The following is a 19,129-nucleotide window of genomic DNA, read 5'->3' on the forward strand; positions in this document are numbered from 1 at the left end:
AAGTTGAGCGCCCCAGGGGTCAATCCCAGGGTTGGTTTTGTTCGATATTGTGGCTGTGGGAGATATCCATGGGGATCAGAAGCGCTGGGGACAGTCCCTGACACTTCCAAAAAAGGAAACAGGGACGCCCACACCACAGAGAACTTACCTCTGAAAGCAGCCGGGGCACAGAAGGAGCCGCACGACCTGGCATTTCACTGGCTTTTAAAGTGACTGTCAATCAAGATGGGCAGCGGCCAGTTGATGATGTCAGCTGGGACTGCCACTGCAGGAGATTCAAAAACCCCGCCACAAGTCAGGCAGGGGGGAGACAGTTAGGAGAACAACGGGCACGTTGAGACCTGGCGCGTCGACAGGAGTGGTCCCATTGACACTGCCCTGTGGCAGAGAAGTGGGGGCAGTAACTGGCATCCGGCCAGGAATGGGCAAATCCCGTCTCTGGAGCATTAGGGCTCCAAGGCAGCTCTATCTGCTCAGACCCTGAAGCCAGTATCTTTGGCCTCAGGGTTGGCTTAGGGGTCAGGGTGGCCAGGCTGACTGTAGGAGCCTGCATGGTACCCACAGTTGTGGGGTGCACCCCCTTTTTGGCCGACACAGGTGCCATAGCCCCACGTTGGGGTGGGAACACAAAGACCCATGTGAATGGTTACTGGACAGGGTGTAAGGGAGGTGGAGCCCCCAGGACCACTACAGCAAACCTGTGAGTACCCAGCTTTTGGGTCAAGGGGGTAGGAACATCACTGAACACCCTTCTCCTTTACATTTTCCATCAAGTCGTGGCAAGTGGGTTCGGGGCCCCAGACCTCAGGGCAGGAACATACAGCAACAACTGCGGGTGCCACAAATATCTTCATTAACAACCAGGAAGATGGGATGAATTGTAGGGCTGTGTGAAGCTTCAGTCACTGATTTGATATGGAGTAGATCTGACTCAATTCAGCAGCCAAATCTCCAAATCCAAATTGAATCAGGAGACCCATTAAATCGCTCCAAATCAATTCAGAGAGATTTGATGATTCAGCCATAGACAAAGCTTTATATGGTTTTTCTACATACCTCAAGGTACCAAACACAGCTTGTGAACACTGAGATGGTGGGGCGGATACAGCGTCCCATGGGAGCACAGTGGGGGGTCCCCCACACGGTTGGCAGCAGACCTGGAAGTGGACCAGAAGTATTTCTTGTCCACTTCTGGGTCTGATGCAGAGCACACAGGGGACCCACCCCTTCCACCCCCAGCTCAGCGACTGGTGCATTCTGGGTCTGGGGGAGCACCCAAGGTCACCGAGCTCAGGGGGTGGGGCATGGGGGTGGTTCCCCACACACTCAGTGGTGGACCTGGAAGTGAACCAGAAGTACTTCTAGTCCACTTCTGGGTCCACCACCGACCACATGGGAGCCCCTCCTGTGCTCCTATGGGATACTCCATCTGCCCCATCCTCCTAGCATTCACAAGCCGTGCCTGGTACCTCAAGGTATGTAGAAAAAACATATAAAGCTGTGTCTGTGGCCAAAACTCTGATTCTCCGAATCAGAATCGAATTTTCAGACAAGTCTGAATCGAGTTGGGACAGTGATCCAAATCAGCAAATTGAATCACTGTCCTCTGAATCAGGCCAAATCCAAATCTAATACAGTCCACTTCGCATGCCCCTAATAGATTGCACCTGCAGCAAGTTCACAGATGACACCAAGCTGGGGAGAGCAGTAAATACACTGGAGGGTATAGCTAGGATTCAGAGTGACCTAGACAAATTGGAGAACTGGGCCAAAAGAAATCTCATGAGGTTCAACAAGGACAAGTGCAAAGTCCTGCACTGAGGACAGAAGAATCCCATGTACCAATACAGGCTTGGAACCAACGGGCTAAGCAGCAGCTCTTCAGAAAAAGACCTGAGGGTTACAGTGGACAATAAGCTGGATATGAGTCAAAGGTGCCCCTGTTGCCAAAAAGGCTAACAGCATATTGGGCTGTATGAGTAGGAGTGTTGCCAGCAGATTGAGGGAATTGATTCTTCCCCTCTATTCTGCACTGGTGAGGCCACATCTGAAGTACTGTGTCCAGTTTTGGGCCCCCCACTACACAAAGAATTTGGACAAGTTGGAGAGAGTCCAGTGGAGAGCAACAAACATGGTTAGGGGGCTGGGGCATATGGCTTATGAGGCGAGGCTGAGGAAACTGCACTTACTTTTAGAAGACAAGACTGGGAGGGGATTTGATAGAATCCTTTAACTACCTAAAGAGTGGCTCCACAGAGGATGGAGCTAGACCAGGGGTGGGCAAAATGTGGCCTGGGGGCCAGATGCAGCCCACCAGGCCATTCTATCTGGCCCACGGTGCCCCTAAAACATTTAGAAAATTAATATTTGTCTGCCCCTGGCTGCCTGTCATGTGGCCCTCGATGGCTTACCAAAACTTAGTAACCGGCCCACTGCCCAAATTGCTCACCCAAGCTAAACTGTTCACAGGGGTGGCAGAACAAGGAGCAATGGTCTCAAGTTGAAGCAAAGGAAGTTTAGGTTGGAAATTAGGAAAAACCTTCTCAATAGGAGGATGGTGAAGCATTGGAATGGGTTACCTAGAGAGGTGGTGGAATCTCCATTCTTGGAGGTTTTTAAGGCCTGGTTTGACAAAATACTGGCTGGAATGATCTAGTTGGAGGTGGTCCTGCTTTGAACAGGGAGTTGGACTAGATGACCTCCTAAGGTCCCTTCCAACCCTCATTTTCTACAATTCTGTAATTCCAGTGCTGGGAGAGAACAGGGTATTTGACAATACACCTACTATACCACCTCAAATGTTTTTAGATTGCTGGCTGAACAAACATCCTGACACTTCTGTTTAATTATTAAAATGTTGAATTAAAGTAACCTATCAAAAGAGAAGCGTCCAAGTGGCTTATCTTCCCTCCCCACTAGAAGGTAAAATACTCCATACATTAGTGTGTATTGGCAGACCCAAGGCACTGGAGATCTACAGTCCACAGAAGCATGGAAGCACTACCAAGGTGAGAGTCATTCGGAAGTTTTAAAGATTAAGAAAGTCACATTGCCTTTTAAAAAAATCAGCTACCAAGTCAGATCATATCACACACATACATAATAAAACTAAATCACATGAATTTGAAGTTAACAAATAGATTAGAGACCAAATTATTTTTTGTGACAAAATCAATGACCAGGTCAAAACAATTCAATTGTAAGGAATGGATAGATTTGGCATTAACAGGATATTTGCAGGGCTGGTAAAAACTGTTCCCCAAGTTAAAGTATTGATAATTAAAAATGCTTATAAAAGCATAAATAGATTACAAGATGTGTAAGAGAATAAGAGTCCCATTTTCTTGCATAAATTAAAAACCACAAAGGTATCCAAGCATAACACAGCCACTTCAATCAAACCATATTAGCAATAATTTGTGTGTAATAGGGAAGGACACACTAGGAATAAAAGATAAGATGGATGAAATGTAAAGGTGTTGGCAACTCCAGCTAAGAGGACTGACATCACCCCAGTAACAGAGGATGCTAGATTTTTTTTTAATTGCCTTTTTTTCTGAGAGACAGAAAAAAGAAAGATTAGGTTAACAGGACATTTCAGTAAAATCACTAAATAAATGCCTAAAACAATGAATCTTAGTCACCAATCTCAATAAATGAAATTCAACTGATGCTTAATATTAGGGTTCTCGAACAGGATGTGCAATTGCAGAGCCACGCAGATAGTGACCAAAGCTCAAATGATGAAGCACTTCAGTTGCTTTAACTAATGATTAAGTTATGATATGCTTCAGTTCACTGGATGTTAAGACAGAACCATTCACTTTTATGTCAAAGGCCTATGGGTCAGTGTCCAAAGTCCAGCTAAGGTGTTCTCTACTTAGAATGCCTCCTCCCTTTTTTTCAGCTTACACTGAGCACTAAGTTATGATAATTGGAATCCCATTTAAAATTCATACTGAAAACAAACCTGTGCCCTATCAATGAGTGCTCTTGAAAATTCCTTTGAAAACTCCCTGTCAAAAAGACCACCTTGTTTAACTACAGTCGTTGAAACTGCTGGTTGAACTTTTTAATCTGAGTGTTCTTAACCTTGTACAACAGCTGAAAAAGATTTAATGAACTAAAAACCTTCAAAGTAAAATTTAACTTTGATCACATGACACCAGCTTACTCTTGCTGCAAAAGCATTACAAGAGGAAGGAACCACAGAACGCAGTTCACCCCTTTCACGGAAATTGGTCAGTGACTAACAAGAGTCAGCTCTTTTGTAGGGGATGGCTACCTTCTTCTCAGATGTGGTGAGTACCCACTACCTACCCGGGAGTCCCCATCTAGATATGTCAGGCTTAACAAAGAGGATAGAACTAGGAGAAAAGGAAAGATTCAATATCCTTAAAACAAGGCCTTTGGAGCATGGACTATCGTTTTGTCCTGTGTAAGGTCAGCATCTAAAACAACAGAATTTCGGGCCATGACTGGAGCGCCTCGATATTACCGCAATGTAAATAAAAATCTTGTTTTCCCCTAACCACAACCACTAACAAATTACTGCATTTCTGCATGTTGTCAGTAACTTTAGTTGCTAGTACAGGCAGACCAATCATTTTGCAAAACAACAGAAACAACTAATTGAAAAATTATTTTCATAATTTCCTTTTAGGGTGAAAATACTTGCTTCAGAAGGGTGAAAAGCAAATTACAGAGTTTAATCAAAAATTAATCTAATGCCTTCTTCCTGTCCCTATTCCTATTTCATAACCTCACACAATAAATGCATTTTTCTCGTCTGTCCAAACAAGCAGACTATATATTACCCATATACAATTATACTTTTTAAAAAGGAATAAACATGCTTAGTGTTTCAGACCTGCATGATGATCAGTTAACTGCCCTTTAACAAACTGAGCACTGAAAATATCTGCAAACTTTCATCTCCCTGACTTTAGCTGGTGAGGAAACTAAGAGTCAGGAGTTTTGATTCCTGAAATGGCAAATATAAGGTACTGTGAAAAAAGTGGACCAACTATCCTCTTTATGTAGATGTGACCTGTGTCTACTAAGATGAATGGCAAAAATCACAAGCGAGATTTTACCTAACGTTCTTTGTTTACCACCTGCATGTCCAGGTGCCTTTCTTTCACTTCTCTCCCTACCACCATTGTTTTACTTTTTAAAGCATCAAGAGTTCAGAAACTACTGCAAAAATATCTTGGGCAAAGAGAGTACTTTTTGATGTATGTGTGAATGCAATCAACTTGGTGACCTCTCAGTTTTGTTTAGGGAAAGGTTTGCTAGACCTGGAACCATATTTTTAAATGCTTGCCAGCTTTTAAATCTGACACAAGTAAACCCCCTCCCTCCCCCCTTCACCAGTGGGCCATGCCGGCCAGTGTCTGTCCACGTTCCCCGGGGGGGGAGGGGGGAGGAAAGCCATAGGCGCAGCTTGGCCCTGTGTACCAGGCATGGGGCGCTACTCCTACAGCTGCCTCGCCACTGTCTGCCTGCCTGGTGGCCGACTGCAGTTCAGTGGCACAGATGGCACCTACCAGTATGGCCAGAGCAGGCCCCTCTGCCAGCGACGGCAGTGGGGAAGCCACAGGGGTAGTGCCCTGTGCTGCTGCTGGCCATGCTGAGCCATGAGCCAGCCCGGGAGCCATGAGAAAAAGCCAGGCAGACCCCAGTTGGGGTCCCTGCAGGCCAGAGTAGGGGTTTAAACCCCTCCCCAGTCATATTCAGCATACTGGGACCTAGCCATACCCCCCTCAGCTTAGCTTCCCTCCACCCTGAAGGGAAGGGTGGGCTGCTCTAGCACCCCCCAGCTTCTAGCCTGAGCCACTGCAGGCATGTGCCTGCATTTCTGGAATCAAAAGTGAACGTATGTTTGATTGCAAATCGGTTCAATCTCCACAGGTTAGACTCACCTGCAAAGAATGAATCAATTTAGACTCTGGCTTTTTGAATGTCTGTCCCTAGCCCAGGAAAACTCTTTTACTGTGACCAGTGGTTCTGCTTTTGGGGAACAATGAGCTTTTGGAAGACTGTTTGGACCTGAAAATATGCTTTGTTCACTACAGATGGTTTCAAAGAGATAATGCAAGTGTGGCAGGAACTCCACAGGGAGGAACTGAGTATTTTGTTTTCTCTTTACAGATTCAGTACCAGGGACTATATAAGATGATATTCATATTGGGAATTGGAGGAAGTTTCCCATATGGATTCCATATTTCTGTAATCAACTCACCCTCAGAGGTATGCAGAGAGCCCTTGGGGGTTGAGCATAAAGAGGAGCATCCAGCACTAGAACCAGTTCTCAAAACTACCAAGCATTTCAACTAAAATGCCATGGTTATTGCTTCAACTATTCATTTTGTTCCATAATGAAAATTTTTAAAAAAGACAAAAATAAATCACATTTAGAGAAGACCTTAGCCCTCAGAGATATCAGGATAATAAATATCCTGTCCTGCAATCTGAAATGGGAAAAACCCAAATAGACAAAGTGAATTTCCAATATTTCAGAGATTACTTGCCAAGAAGTTCAGAGATTTTTACATTATTTATATGAAGTTAAAACCCCGATCCAGCTTGGTCTCTGAGGTACTTAAAAGGGCTTAAGTAAGATTTAGACACAACTCCAAAGCACACTCCAATTTGGCCCTGTTTTGCAAGTACCCACATTCAGAAGACACTGAATTTGGGCAGTATATCTGTTTTGGGCTGCAAAGTTCCCCAGATGTCTGTATTTTAGTTCTTGAGTAAATCTGATATCTTTTATTAGACTTTTTAGTTGATCTAATAAAAGATATTGGATGTACCCAAAAAACCTTGCCTGCCTATGCCCTTAGACCAACACTGCTGCCACCAACACCCCTGTATTTTAGCTGGTGAGCTAAGAAAATATCCGGTTTGATCAGTGAATATCAGTCTGCACTCCAGTACAATCCAGTGTGGTGTTGGGAAGATGCCTAAGGCAGCAGGAGACCTGAGCTATTAGACCTGTTCTGCGCAGACCTAACTTACTTCAGGAGCATTGAGTTCTGCTCAAAACCCAAATAGGAATTGCCCACATTTTGCCCAATACCAGAGTGGTTACAATCCATCACCAGAAGCAAGACCTGCACTGTAGGCTCTCCTTACCCTGAAGGGATTTGAATGTACACCTCATGTCTGAAGAAAATCCACTACCCATCAAGCCACAGAAGAGCCAAAAGGAAGTCAGCCTCTACCCCTTCTGTTAAAGATGACCCACTGGGCTGCCAAAATGGAAAAAGTCATGGGGTCAGAAGGCAAGCCAGCAAGACAGAGCATACTTTTGTGGCCTGGTGGTTATAGCATTGAACCAATGACTGTCAAATGTAAAGTACATAAAGCATTCTGGCATGGGGACTGCCATCTTGGAAAGGGCTACAACCACCAGACTACAGGTGCATGCTTTTTCTTGCTTGTTGCTAGGACTCATTTATGCATTTTGCATTAGAACAGTTACTGGCTGAAAAGAGAAGCAACTGGCAGAAGGTACCAAAATCCAGGAATCTCTGTTCCAAGGAGAGGCCTGCAGCCACTAAGCCACACACACTCTCCATTTTGCTTTCTCTCCTACTTCCATGACTTTTAAATTGCCCAGCTTCAGCAGGGGTGCAGGCTTTCCTCTTCAGTCTCTGGATAGCTCTTGGGAGGCATCCAACTCTCCTCATTGACTGTATAATGATCCAAAGCATCTAAACCTAATTAAACTGGACTAAAGTAATAAGCTTTTCCCTGATACAACTGAAAGAATTTCCTACATATGATAACAGGTAATATGGTTACAGATAATGTTCCACATTTGGTAGAGAAACATCCCTCTTAATCCTTTCTCAGAAGACGCATTAATCAAAAAGAGTTTTAAGCAAAGTGTTAGTCTGTGGCCTCTGCAATTTCTAGCGTCCGGTTCTCAAGCAATTCCTTTCCATCAAGGCAAAAGGAAAGTTCAAGAGCTGAGAAAAGTTAACACGAGGGTCTGCAATTTGATTTAGTACAGTGTCCTCAGAAGGAGAACATAAAGAACCATTGAACAGGGTCCTGACTTTCACATTTTCAATACTTGGGGTTGGAAATACTGTTAATCTCCTGAGTAAAAGGCCCAGAGCTCAGATCCTGTTCAGAGCATGAATTTGTGACAAACCACAGCCAAACACCAAGAAGATGATAAAAAGAAATGACTAACATTTTATTACCAACATTCCAACATTTGAACTAAGGAAAAATTTCCCAGAGCTGTCAGTAACAGGCTGTCCTAATGGCAAGCCCTAGTGACTTGAAAAAGACACAATTAAAACACACAAGCTAAAGAACTCCAGACTTTCTCAAGACTACCTGTCGTTTCTGCATTTCAGATGTGGCTTCATTAAAGACTTGATAGAACTAGAAATAAAGTTCTAGGTACATTTTCCACTTTTAAAAAATGCTTGAATGTTCAATTCTATAAAAGTTTAGTTGAAAAATTTACAAGTGCCCAAATAATATTAGTCATTTTATCTTGACAGTGATGATTGCAAAGGTAAGGGATCTAAGACTAGAACAAAGGGCAGCAGTGAAGTATTGTAGCAAAACACTTTGAGCAAAGTCCACATTTTTTTAATTAATTCAAATTTATTTTCAGCACATTCAGAAGTTTATCAATGAAACCTGGATAGAGCGATATAGTGCTCCCCTCTCTTTGGAGAAGACGAAGCTCCTGTGGTCTTTCATTGTGTCTGTGTATGGCATAGGAGGACTGCTGGGGAGCATAGTCTGTGGCTACCTCACTACAAAATATAGAAAGTAGGTATTTCTTTTAGCAGCTTGGTAATTAGGATTTGTGAAAAAGGACCTGTTAAAGCACACACAGTAACCCTTTCCTCTTGTTTAATGTAATATTTACTTGAATTAAATCACTTCAGTTTTGCCATCATACCCACCCAATTTTAAGGAGTGACCAACCTTTCATTTTGTGCCACTAAGCTGTACCCTGATGGTGAACCATGGTTCCCCCTGAAGATACAGCTACTAGCACCCCACTCTATCAGTGCCCTGCAGAGGGTAACAACATGGTCCAATATTTTCACATTTGCTTCAAGAGCATATTTCCTATAAAGATATTCCAAGCATCACAAAACCATAAATATGAGTCCTGTGCCTATATGTGCACCAATAAATCCGACTGTTTCAATTCTGACACATCAATGAGCTTGACTTCAACATTTATGAGAGACCATTAAGTGTTAGAGCCAATACCCAAAACATTAGAAAAAATTCCACTAAAATATATGTAGTCATTCTAGGATCAATATTGTTTTGAAGATTAGTAGTGCCTAATTAAAATGTGAATCTGAACAGAAGAGGAAACTAAATTACCTGTAGTTGCTCTGTAAAGATATCGTCTGTACAATGAGACCTGTACTATATGGAGCACCACTGCTGATAACCTGCTCTAATTCAAAGTCAGTCCCAAAAGATCTTTTCCTGTGGATGGAGAAAGGATTCCTCACCAGTCTGGTCTGTTCTCCATGCTTTGTGTGTAACATCAGTAATTTCATTTGCAGAGAAATTGGCAAACAGATCTACTGGTGTGTCCCACTTAAAGATCTGCTCCGCCACCCACTGATCCAGAGGCCCCTCATGTGGGTCTCATCTATCATCTTAGCCTGCCTGCAATTGTGTTCTTTCCTGCCAGGTAAGTGCCCCCAAGAAATTTCTTGTGGGACACTGCCTAATCCCACACACGAAGGTTTTCCTGATAACTGGAATCAAGAGCCCATTCCCTTCTTCTCTGCTTGTTTGTGCAAAACAGTCCAAGCTCCTTGTCAGGATCAGAGCCGACTTTTGCAGATAGTTTCTATGCACATTTTTAAGGCTTCCAAGATCAATCTTCTCAAGATCAAGTGTGTGTAGCCACTGTTCTTAGGGACCTCAGTTAGTCTGAGAGACATTCTTCAGAGGTTCCTTACCCCAGGGTTGTTCATGGTGACAATCTGAATCAGAAGCATGAAGGTCCCTTCCTAGGCCACTGACAGTAACTTATATGCTTCAAAGTCCAGTAGTTACCCACATGATAAACATATGGTAAAAGCCAGAGACATCAGAGCCAGCCAAAATGAGCTCAATATAGTGGCTTGCCATGTTTTTCAGAAACTGCTGCAGTCATCAGTCCCAAAATTCACAATATAGCCCTTACCGATAAATGCTTTCTGGCAGATCCACAAACCCTGTATCTTAAACTGTAGCAGAAATTGTCCATTAATACAAGTCATATCTAAAACTGGCTCCCACAGTGTCAAACTGTTTCTGGGGGAAAAGCTGGGACTTTGAATATTTTACAATTAATTCTAGTGATGAAACTACCCAGTGAGCAAACCAGTCCCTGTATCCCTTCAAGGTACAGTCCTTGATCAACCAGTTGTTCAAATACAGCTACCTGACATGTGACTCCCCAATCTACAGAAATGCTGACAGTACACACACTCTTAAGACACGCTCATATAGTAAAAGCTACACAATTTTGAAATTCAAGAACCAGTTGGTTTTTCCTTTAAATACCCAACATCTATATGAATTTGAGACATGCCATAAAAAGCAACAGGAACTGCTATACTTCAGTTTAAGTTAACAAATTTAAGAAACGTAATTCATAAGGGATAACATCAAGATTAGGCAAATGCAATATGAGAGGTTCTCACGTGATCTCTTCTATGTTTTTACAGAAAAAAGTGTCAAATGTTTACTAACCTGATCATGCTAGTAGCTGCACTTTTTATGGGCTTCAGTAAGATGGCCAGATCCTTTGAGATGATTCTGATAGGACGTCTTCTCTATGGCGTTGGCACAGGTATGACCTTTTTCAACAGATAGAGCAGTGATTCTCAACAAGGGGATGTAGAGATTTTGAATAGGAACTCAGTGTTACGAACCTGTTGTGGTCTTTCTGAGTTCTTTGCACAGAAAAATTGCTGTAAATATTGCACTATTATTTTTCTGTTGTTAAAAAACAAATGAAAGCTAAGAAATGGCATTTTCCAAGGGGTGCTTCAAGTCCATCAAGGGGTGCCTTGAGTCCAAAAAGGTTGAGAACAACTTTTCTAAAGGAAATCTCCTTGCAGTCGCAGTACACTTCTTTTTTAGAATTTTTTTTATTTTAAGAAACAAACATACTGGGCACCTCAGATAATTTAAATACAAAGCCCCTGATCAAAGAGCTTCAAGTTCTAAATATAAGATGTGGCATACGGAATGGAAGTGAACAGCACAAGAGGTTTGGGTTGAGAAAGTTCATATTTTGTCTTTATGTTAATCATAATTTCTCCTCTTCACTGCTCAAGGTTTCTCTCTTAACATACACCCTCAGTATGTAGGAGAGATTTCACCCAAGAAACTGCGAGGATTTACCAATGCCACAGTTGCTGTTTTCCTGACTCTAGGAAAAGTCTCAGGGCAGCTTGTTGGACTAAGGTAAATTACATTATTTTACTGCCTTACTAATTAGCTCATTATGGAAGAGAAGCTGCTCCTTTTACAATTTTTAAGGCCAACCTTTAATATCCTTAAAAAATAATGTAATCTTCACATTCAAATGTGTTGTTATAAGCCAGTAGATTGTTTTTGACCAAATATGAGTTACTTGACAAATTAAGATATGGGAAACACAAATGTAAGTGATTAATCATAGTTTGGTTTTCTTATTATGTATTACACCCTATCAACTGGCTCCCTTAGAAACTTAGGTTTATTTGAAGGAACTTGGCACTATTTAAAATGTTAGAGCCAGTGCTGAGATGATGCAAAGCATATTCAAATATTTAGTAAAGAAATAAAGTGTTCATATTAAAATATTGCAACTTGCCAAGCTTTGTTATATCTCCTAATGATCATCACTGGAATGTTTTCCAAATCACTGATTAATTTCACAAAATTTTCCAGCCTGTTAACTAAGCTGTGCTGTTCCAGTATTGCTCCCAGCAGCAGTTGGCTCATTTGTTCTCCCTCTCCTGATCATTCAAAATAATGTTGTTATTTTACCATAACCACATTTTTACATGTACTTTTCAGGGAAATCTTAGGAAGTGAATCCTTGTGGCCCTGGCTATTAGCCTCTAGTGCACTCCCAGCATTGGTTCAGCTGGTTACTCTCCCATTCTTCCCTGATTCTCCATCGTACCTCCTGATACAGAAGGGGAATGAAGAAGCCTTCAGAAAAGGTAAAGTTACTACTTCCCTCATTTACTTCAGTACCTCTTCTGATCTGTTAGACTTAGAGGCTAAGTCTCCTACTACCTAAATTTTTTCAAAAACCAGTTTTATTTATTTTGCATTAGTAATTTTATGTTTGCATTAAATATAATAATTTAACTTAAAATATGTTTTAAAGTTAATTCTGTGTTATTAAGAGGTGACTTCATGACAGCCTTTGAGAACAAACTTTTCAAGCTGTCTACAAAATTGGTATAATCTGGGCAACAAAAGCAAACGTCTCTGCTCTACCTGCCATTGAGCACATTTACACAAGGTGCTACATCACCATAGTGACGAACTACATCACTATAGCTCATTGCTATGGCAATGTAGTGTTGGCAGGCATGAACTGCAACACTACGTAGGAAAAGACCCATGCAGTACCAAACTGGGAAAAGACCTGTGCAAAAACACCTGTGCGGCATCAGGACTGCTCAGTAATGCTGCACAGTAATGCTGGTTACTGTGCAGTAATTTAGTACTTCCTTAAGCAAGTACTAAATGACTGCACGGTAACAACTAGTTGAGAATGGTCCTGCTTTGAACAGGGGGTTGGATTAGATGACCTCCTGAGGTCCCTTCCAAACCAACTTTCTATGATTCTATGAACTGCGCAATCTAGAGCACATGTCGACGCGCCCATCATGCACTAAACCAGTATGGCAAGACCAACTTAAGTGATGAGACAATCTCTACAATCCAGAAGGGTTTAATGGATTCATTTACACACACCACCAGGAATGGATGTATAGCTTAATACTTTCAGTTCTTTTCCCTGCACAGCCATTAGGAAGCTCTGGGGTGAAGGAGATCATCAAGCAGAGATTGATGACATAATGAAGGAAAAGGCTGCAATGAAAATCACCAAAACTTTGCGTGTCCTGGAAGTTTTAAAAGAACGATCCTTGCGCTGGCAATTGTACACACTGATGACTGTCATGACCACCCTGCAGCTCTGTGGCATCAATGCAGTTGAGTGTTTTCTTAATTCAAAAAGCTACTGTCAGGGAGCTTTAAGAAATATTTTACAGTTACTTTCTGCTGCCCCATCTTGCATACTGACATTCTAGGATCTGTATCACTTAGACTAGGTAGCCATCATAGACCCTTAGGCTAGGAATCAATGCAAATGAGTCCTTTTGCTTCCCTGATTGGGACGATTTAAATTTCTTCTGCCATTTTCTAGCTTGGAACACTGACTGAAGTACCAGATTTGCCAACTCCTCCCAATCTCCATGTGGCTGGAAGAGCTCTCCTGGCTGCCAGACAGCTGCCTCCCAATTTTCACATGGCTGGGAGGCAGCTGCCCAGCAGCTGAGACAGCACTCCAAGCCACATGAAGATTGGGACACATCCTGATCTCCACATGGCCAGGAGGCTGCTTCCTGTTAGTGGGAAAAGCACTCCCAGCCACATGGAGATCAGGGCATGTCCCAACCTTCACATGACTGGGAGGCAGCATCCCACTGAGCCGGGACAGCTCTCCCCACCCCTTGTGACCCTGTGCTACCTAGGCTGACTGGGAGCAATTTGGTCCCAGTCGGCATCTACATGTGCACTTCAGCATATTAGTTTATTGCACCAGTTTCTAATTCCTGTGTCTACGGATACTAAAAAATGGAGCATTAGCCTAATCTACTGCATGGTAATTACTGCACACATGTAGATGCCGATGCTTTACTAAATATTAGATTAGTGTAATGTGCAGCAAAGCATCTCATGTAGACATACGCAGTGATATGAATCAGGCCTGCATCACTGTGCCAAACACTACTGTCTCTGAGGCACATGCATTCATACCCACTTAGAGGTAGGAGGTCCTGGCCACATCTACACAAGATGCTAACTAAGCAGTTGTTACTGCACAGTCATTTAGGACTGCATACACAAGTACTAAATGACTGTGTAGTAACCGGAGTTACTGTGCTGTAGCATCCCCGAACAGCTTCTTGATGTAGTAACAAGCTACTGCGCAGTAGTAATGCTTGTAATAACAAGCTGCTATGCAGTAGTAACAAGCTACTGCGCAGCAGTAATGAGCTACTGCGCAGTCAGCATTTCATGTAGACGCAGCCACTGGAAACTAGGGTTGTAAAGCAGGACCAAAGGAGAACCTTCTTATTCAGGTATATGAAACTCTAAGGACACAAACTTCTCAGAGGCAAAAGGGACACCTGTTTAATTTTGAGCCACTGAAGTGGGAACCCAGAAGGCTGCATCTGTAGAGACTAAGACAGATCCAGCAGACAGATATTTTCCTCTTGTTGAGTGCTTATGACATGGCCTACAAACATATAGGGGGAAAAGCAGCACCCAAACACTGTACCAGTAAACTGAGCCAGAAAGGCATGGCTAACTCAAAAGACCATCAACAGAGTTACTATGAAAATAAGTTTTACGTACTCATCATACATGAGTAGTGTTTCACAGGTACATCTCTAAAAGGATTGTTCACACTGTTCTCTCTACACTTCTTTAGATTTATTTCTATTCTTCTGAAGTATTCCGTACAGCCAGATTTGAAGAAGACCTTATACCCTATGTATCCTTGGGAGTTGGGCTATGTGAATGTCTGTCCTCGATACTGTGTGTAAGTCTTTGCAAGCTGGAGTTTTGAGGGAGAAATTACTATATTTAGGAGAGAATATTTTTTAAGTGGGGAAGATAGTTTACATTAAAAAAGGAGAGAAAAAAGTTTCCACTAACCAATGCAGAACATCAAGTTGTAAAATCCATCCCTTCTTCCAAACTAACTCAGCTGAAGGTCTTTGCTTTCAGCTGTAATATTTAAAGTCCCCATCAGAATTAAAACCACCAAGATTTTGTACGTATAACTTATCTTTTCTCATCTGCTTCTGCCTTCTTAAAGAGCAAAGAAACGTGTCGAAGTGTCTGGAAAGAGTCAAAATAATAGAGCAGAGGAAGGTACATGAAATTCTGAATTATGCGCAAGATGACCTATATCACACTGTACAATATAACAAAGAAAACTAATATAATGTAATCTGCCAAGGTGCTGGTGCCTGTCTAGTAACTGACTCTAGGTTAAGACAGCTGCAAAACAAGGCATCATTGCCTACACAGAATGGCTACCAATAATCTATTCCTTGCTTTTCCCTACTCAAAGAAAGTTAAATAGCCACTGAAATCTAATAAACTTGATTGACTATTTGATCCTTATGTATTTAAGGAATTTCAATGTATGCCATAGGCCACAAGACACCTGCAGACACACATACCTTTTCCCTTATTATCTAGGCTAAGCTTCAGGCTTGAATTACCTGGTAATATAATGCTCACTCCTAAAAGCAGGATTAGGTATGTTTGTATGAGCTACAAGCTTACTAAAAATGGAGAAGGCTAACACAGAGAGACTACATGAATGGCATTTCCCTACAAGTTTGAAAAAGAAATATTCAAGTAGAAAAAATATTTCTGAGCTAATTCAATGGAGTCAGTTCAAAGCATACTGTATATGTTGGCCTTTGTGATCTAAAGGTTTGGTCATCTGTGTAAATAATAAACAAATGCCTGTAAAATTCATCAGAAGTTTAGAGACTCTTACAATTACTTCTGTTTCTGTTTGCATCATCTGATTAAGACCTCTGAGAAAAATATTAGGAAAAAAGTGGGGAAGAGTTAATGCATCTGTCTTGTGCTTTTCAGAGCTCCCTTATTGAGCGCTTTGGCAGAAAGCTGCTATTGTGGGGAGGATACACACTGATGAGTGTGGTGTTAGCACTCCTTACAGTGACTCTAGCTCTTCAGGTAATGATTTATTCCTATTCCTACTTCCAATTTATTCCTTCTCATTCCTGCTTCCAGCCCCAGTTTCCAGGCAGGACTTTTTGCTGAAGAATAATCATCAAAATTAACTTCAGTTATCACAATCAAAAACTTGAAACATGCTATTCTACCATATTATTTACTGTTTATTCTTATTTTCTCTCATTCTAGAATAGATTCATTTGGATGCACTACTTCAGTGTTGTTCTAATCTTCTTGTTTGTTATCTTCTTTGGGCTTGGACCATGTGAGTACATCAATTTAGGCCATGAGGAGGGCAACTTTGATTATATGAAAATTGTTGCATGAAGGATGCTACAATACCAGGCTATAACACCTCTACAGAGCAGAAAGGGAGGCTGCTTAGCTATCCAAAAACATTAACAAGTGCATGAGTTGCAGAAAGCAAAAAGATGACATAACCATCTCATCTTCTAGCACTGGTTTCAGATAAATACTCAGAATGCAGTCCTCTCCTTCCCATAATGTTCCAAAATCATGAAGAAGAATTCAAAGATACTCTTCTAGGTATTTCCCCAGAATAGCATTGATAAAAAAAAATAAAAATCATGTTTTGCATCAAGATACTGAAGAGGTGTGTTAGAAATGGCCACAAAGTAGATGGAGAAGGTAGGTTAACAACGTGGTTTATTGTATCAGGGGTGTCTATCAAGATATAAAATGATACAGATCAACTCACGTATGTTTTCCAGATTGTTCAGTAGAATTTAGGATGATAAATTAAAATTTTAATCCTTTTAAATGATTTTTCTTTATCTTCCTTAACATGGGAACAACAGAGTCACTGTAACTCAATTCCAGATTCTTAACTGCCCCAATGTTTACTGCAATGCAAAATAAACATGTTCGAGATGTTGTATCAAAATCTCCATCAATTTTGGCTAAAGCAAGGCTCGGATTCCTATCAGAGTCCATACCATGCTTAAAAATTCAGGATGGCACCAAAGCGTAAGAACAAGTCACAGTGCCCTTTATCCATAAATATCAAAGCACTTTATAATGGAGCAAAGATGGGGACATGCTGAGTTGAAGTGACTTTCCAAAACCACCCTGCTGATCACTGGTAAAGTCTGAAGGTCTACAAGTAAACCTTCCCTGAGTTTCTGCACAGTTTCTTCCAGAACAGAAAAGACCATGGTTCTGGGACTAGAAATACTTTTGCATGACAGAGAAGCCATCAACCAGATAAGCCAGTGGTGCTCAACCTTTTTCCCCAGTGAGTGAGATGGGCAGTGCCCAGTCTGTCCACAGGCCAGATCTGGCTGGTAGTCCTTATCTGGCACCTGGGACAGACCAGGTCACCATCTGCCATGCAGGGAGGGGCAGGGGACAGGCCAGCCTCAACGCTGCCCCAGAGGGGAAAGATGCCTAACCTGGCCCCTCAGAGGGAAGGAGGCATGTCCTGGCCCCAACCCTGCCCATGGGAAGGAGGGGGCCTGGTCCAGCCCTGATCCAGACATGAGTGGAAGGTGGTACAGCCTGATTCCAGCCAGCCACATGGGGTTTGGGGTTTGAAAATTTGGCAGGAAGGAGGGTGGCTTACTAATGGCCACCAGTTCCCCACTGACAAATTTCCAGACTCTGGGGAGCCCCATGGGCCAGATGTGATGGCTCTGCAGGCCACATTTAGCTTGCAGGCTGGAGGTTGAACACCCCTAATGAGCAATTTTTCCATGCAGCTGGAAAAGTTTTTCCTACCTCTTTCTACTACCATTGTCACTGTGAGGGTTTTTTTGAGGGACAGGGTGAATTAGAATTACTAAGGAAACAAATATATCTTGTTCGTGCTTTGTTTTTGTCAGCTGGAGCCACCATAGCCATCATGGTTGAAATCTTCAGCCAGTCCTTCAGACCATCTGCCTTTGTGATTGTTGGATGCATCAACTGGCTAGGGCTCTTTATACTTGGGATGATTTTTTCATTCATTGTGGTAAGTGAATCCATTTGAATATATCCCTTTTGTACTCTCCAATTTGAAGTCACTCCTGAAGACTTGAATGGGGAGTAAGACAATAGTAGTAGCGAATTTCAAATTTCTATTCTCTGCCAATCAGCTGCATAAAAGATATCAGAGGAATAGACTTAACTTTTGATGGGGTGTGTAAAATACTAGTTGTTGGATAACTTTGGATGATTTGGGATAACAATCAAATGGTGTAACTGGCCAGTATTGAGCCCTGGGTGGTACTGCTAGCATAGATATCTGCTGCAAAAAGAGATGTTGAACTGCCCAAAAAACAAAGGTGTTTGGCAGCAAAAGAAGTGGTGTCATCTCCCCCAGCAACAGGAAGCCATCAGGCACACTGCTGCCACTATTCTGCCCTTCCTGCTGCCAGGGCCACTGCATAGAAGGTGCAGGGTGGGGAGGGAAGAAGGAATCAGGGGGTGAGGCACCACCTTGGCTCCATTCCCAATGTCCCTGACCCCCCTCTCCCCACCCCTCCTTAGGCAGTGCCTGGGGCTCATGCTCTGTTTACTCACCCATAGTTATGCTACTAATTAAGCATTTTTCTGATTCCTAAGAGGTAAGAAAATGGAAGTCAGAAAGGCTATCTTTTCTTACAGTCTTGTCTTATTTTTGTTTTTTAGGAATACCTCAAATCTTTCTGCTTCCTTATCTTTTTGGGGATCCTTGCTTTGTCAGCAATTTTCATCTACCTCTTCCTCCCTGAGACAAAAGGGAAGTCAATCATGGAAATCAAAGCAGACTTCAGTATGTTAAATTTTGGAAAGACACAGGCCACAGTCAAAGAAAACAGCTTCCCCAAGGAACAGATCTTCTGCACCAGACTTTGACTGTTCAGCTGGGAAGCTTGCAGTTCTTTAAAGGGATAGAAAGCACTGTTACAACCAACATGAACTATAAAACAAAGATAGACCCTTCACTTTGCTGTCTCTTATTCCTATTATTTTTTAGGAAAGAAGGAAGATATGGAACTCCTTATACTTACTTTTTATTTTCCTGCTGACATCTCAACATTTTCAAAGTTATTTACATCAATCAGAGGTCTCTATTTGTTATAAAAGCTAAAAAATACTACAGGAAAAAAAATAAAATGCAAAAACAAACTTT

At 42.1% G+C, this 19,129-nt stretch overlaps 1 protein-coding gene across 1 annotated transcript; it reads left to right on the top strand.

Moving 5' to 3' along the window:
* Nucleotides 1-4,178: 4,178 nt before the first annotated feature.
* Nucleotides 4,179-19,129, top strand: LOC109312815 (solute carrier family 2, facilitated glucose transporter member 11-like). The gene is made up of 12 exons (XM_019539116.1): nt 4,179-4,301; nt 6,154-6,252; nt 8,645-8,805; nt 10,725-10,849; nt 11,340-11,469; nt 12,067-12,215; nt 13,033-13,220; nt 14,729-14,839; nt 15,916-16,017; nt 16,207-16,282; nt 17,859-17,986; nt 18,646-19,129. Exons 1-12 carry the CDS (start codon nt 4,278-4,280, stop codon nt 18,850-18,852), a joined length of 1,500 nt encoding a protein of 499 aa, XP_019394661.1. The 5' UTR covers nt 4,179-4,277; the 3' UTR covers nt 18,853-19,129.

The sequence above is a fragment of the Crocodylus porosus genome, unplaced genomic scaffold, assembly GCF_001723895.1.
Source record: "Crocodylus porosus isolate Cpor-Errol unplaced genomic scaffold, CroPor_comp1, whole genome shotgun sequence".
Classification (NCBI taxonomy): domain Eukaryota; kingdom Metazoa; phylum Chordata; order Crocodylia; family Crocodylidae; genus Crocodylus; species Crocodylus porosus.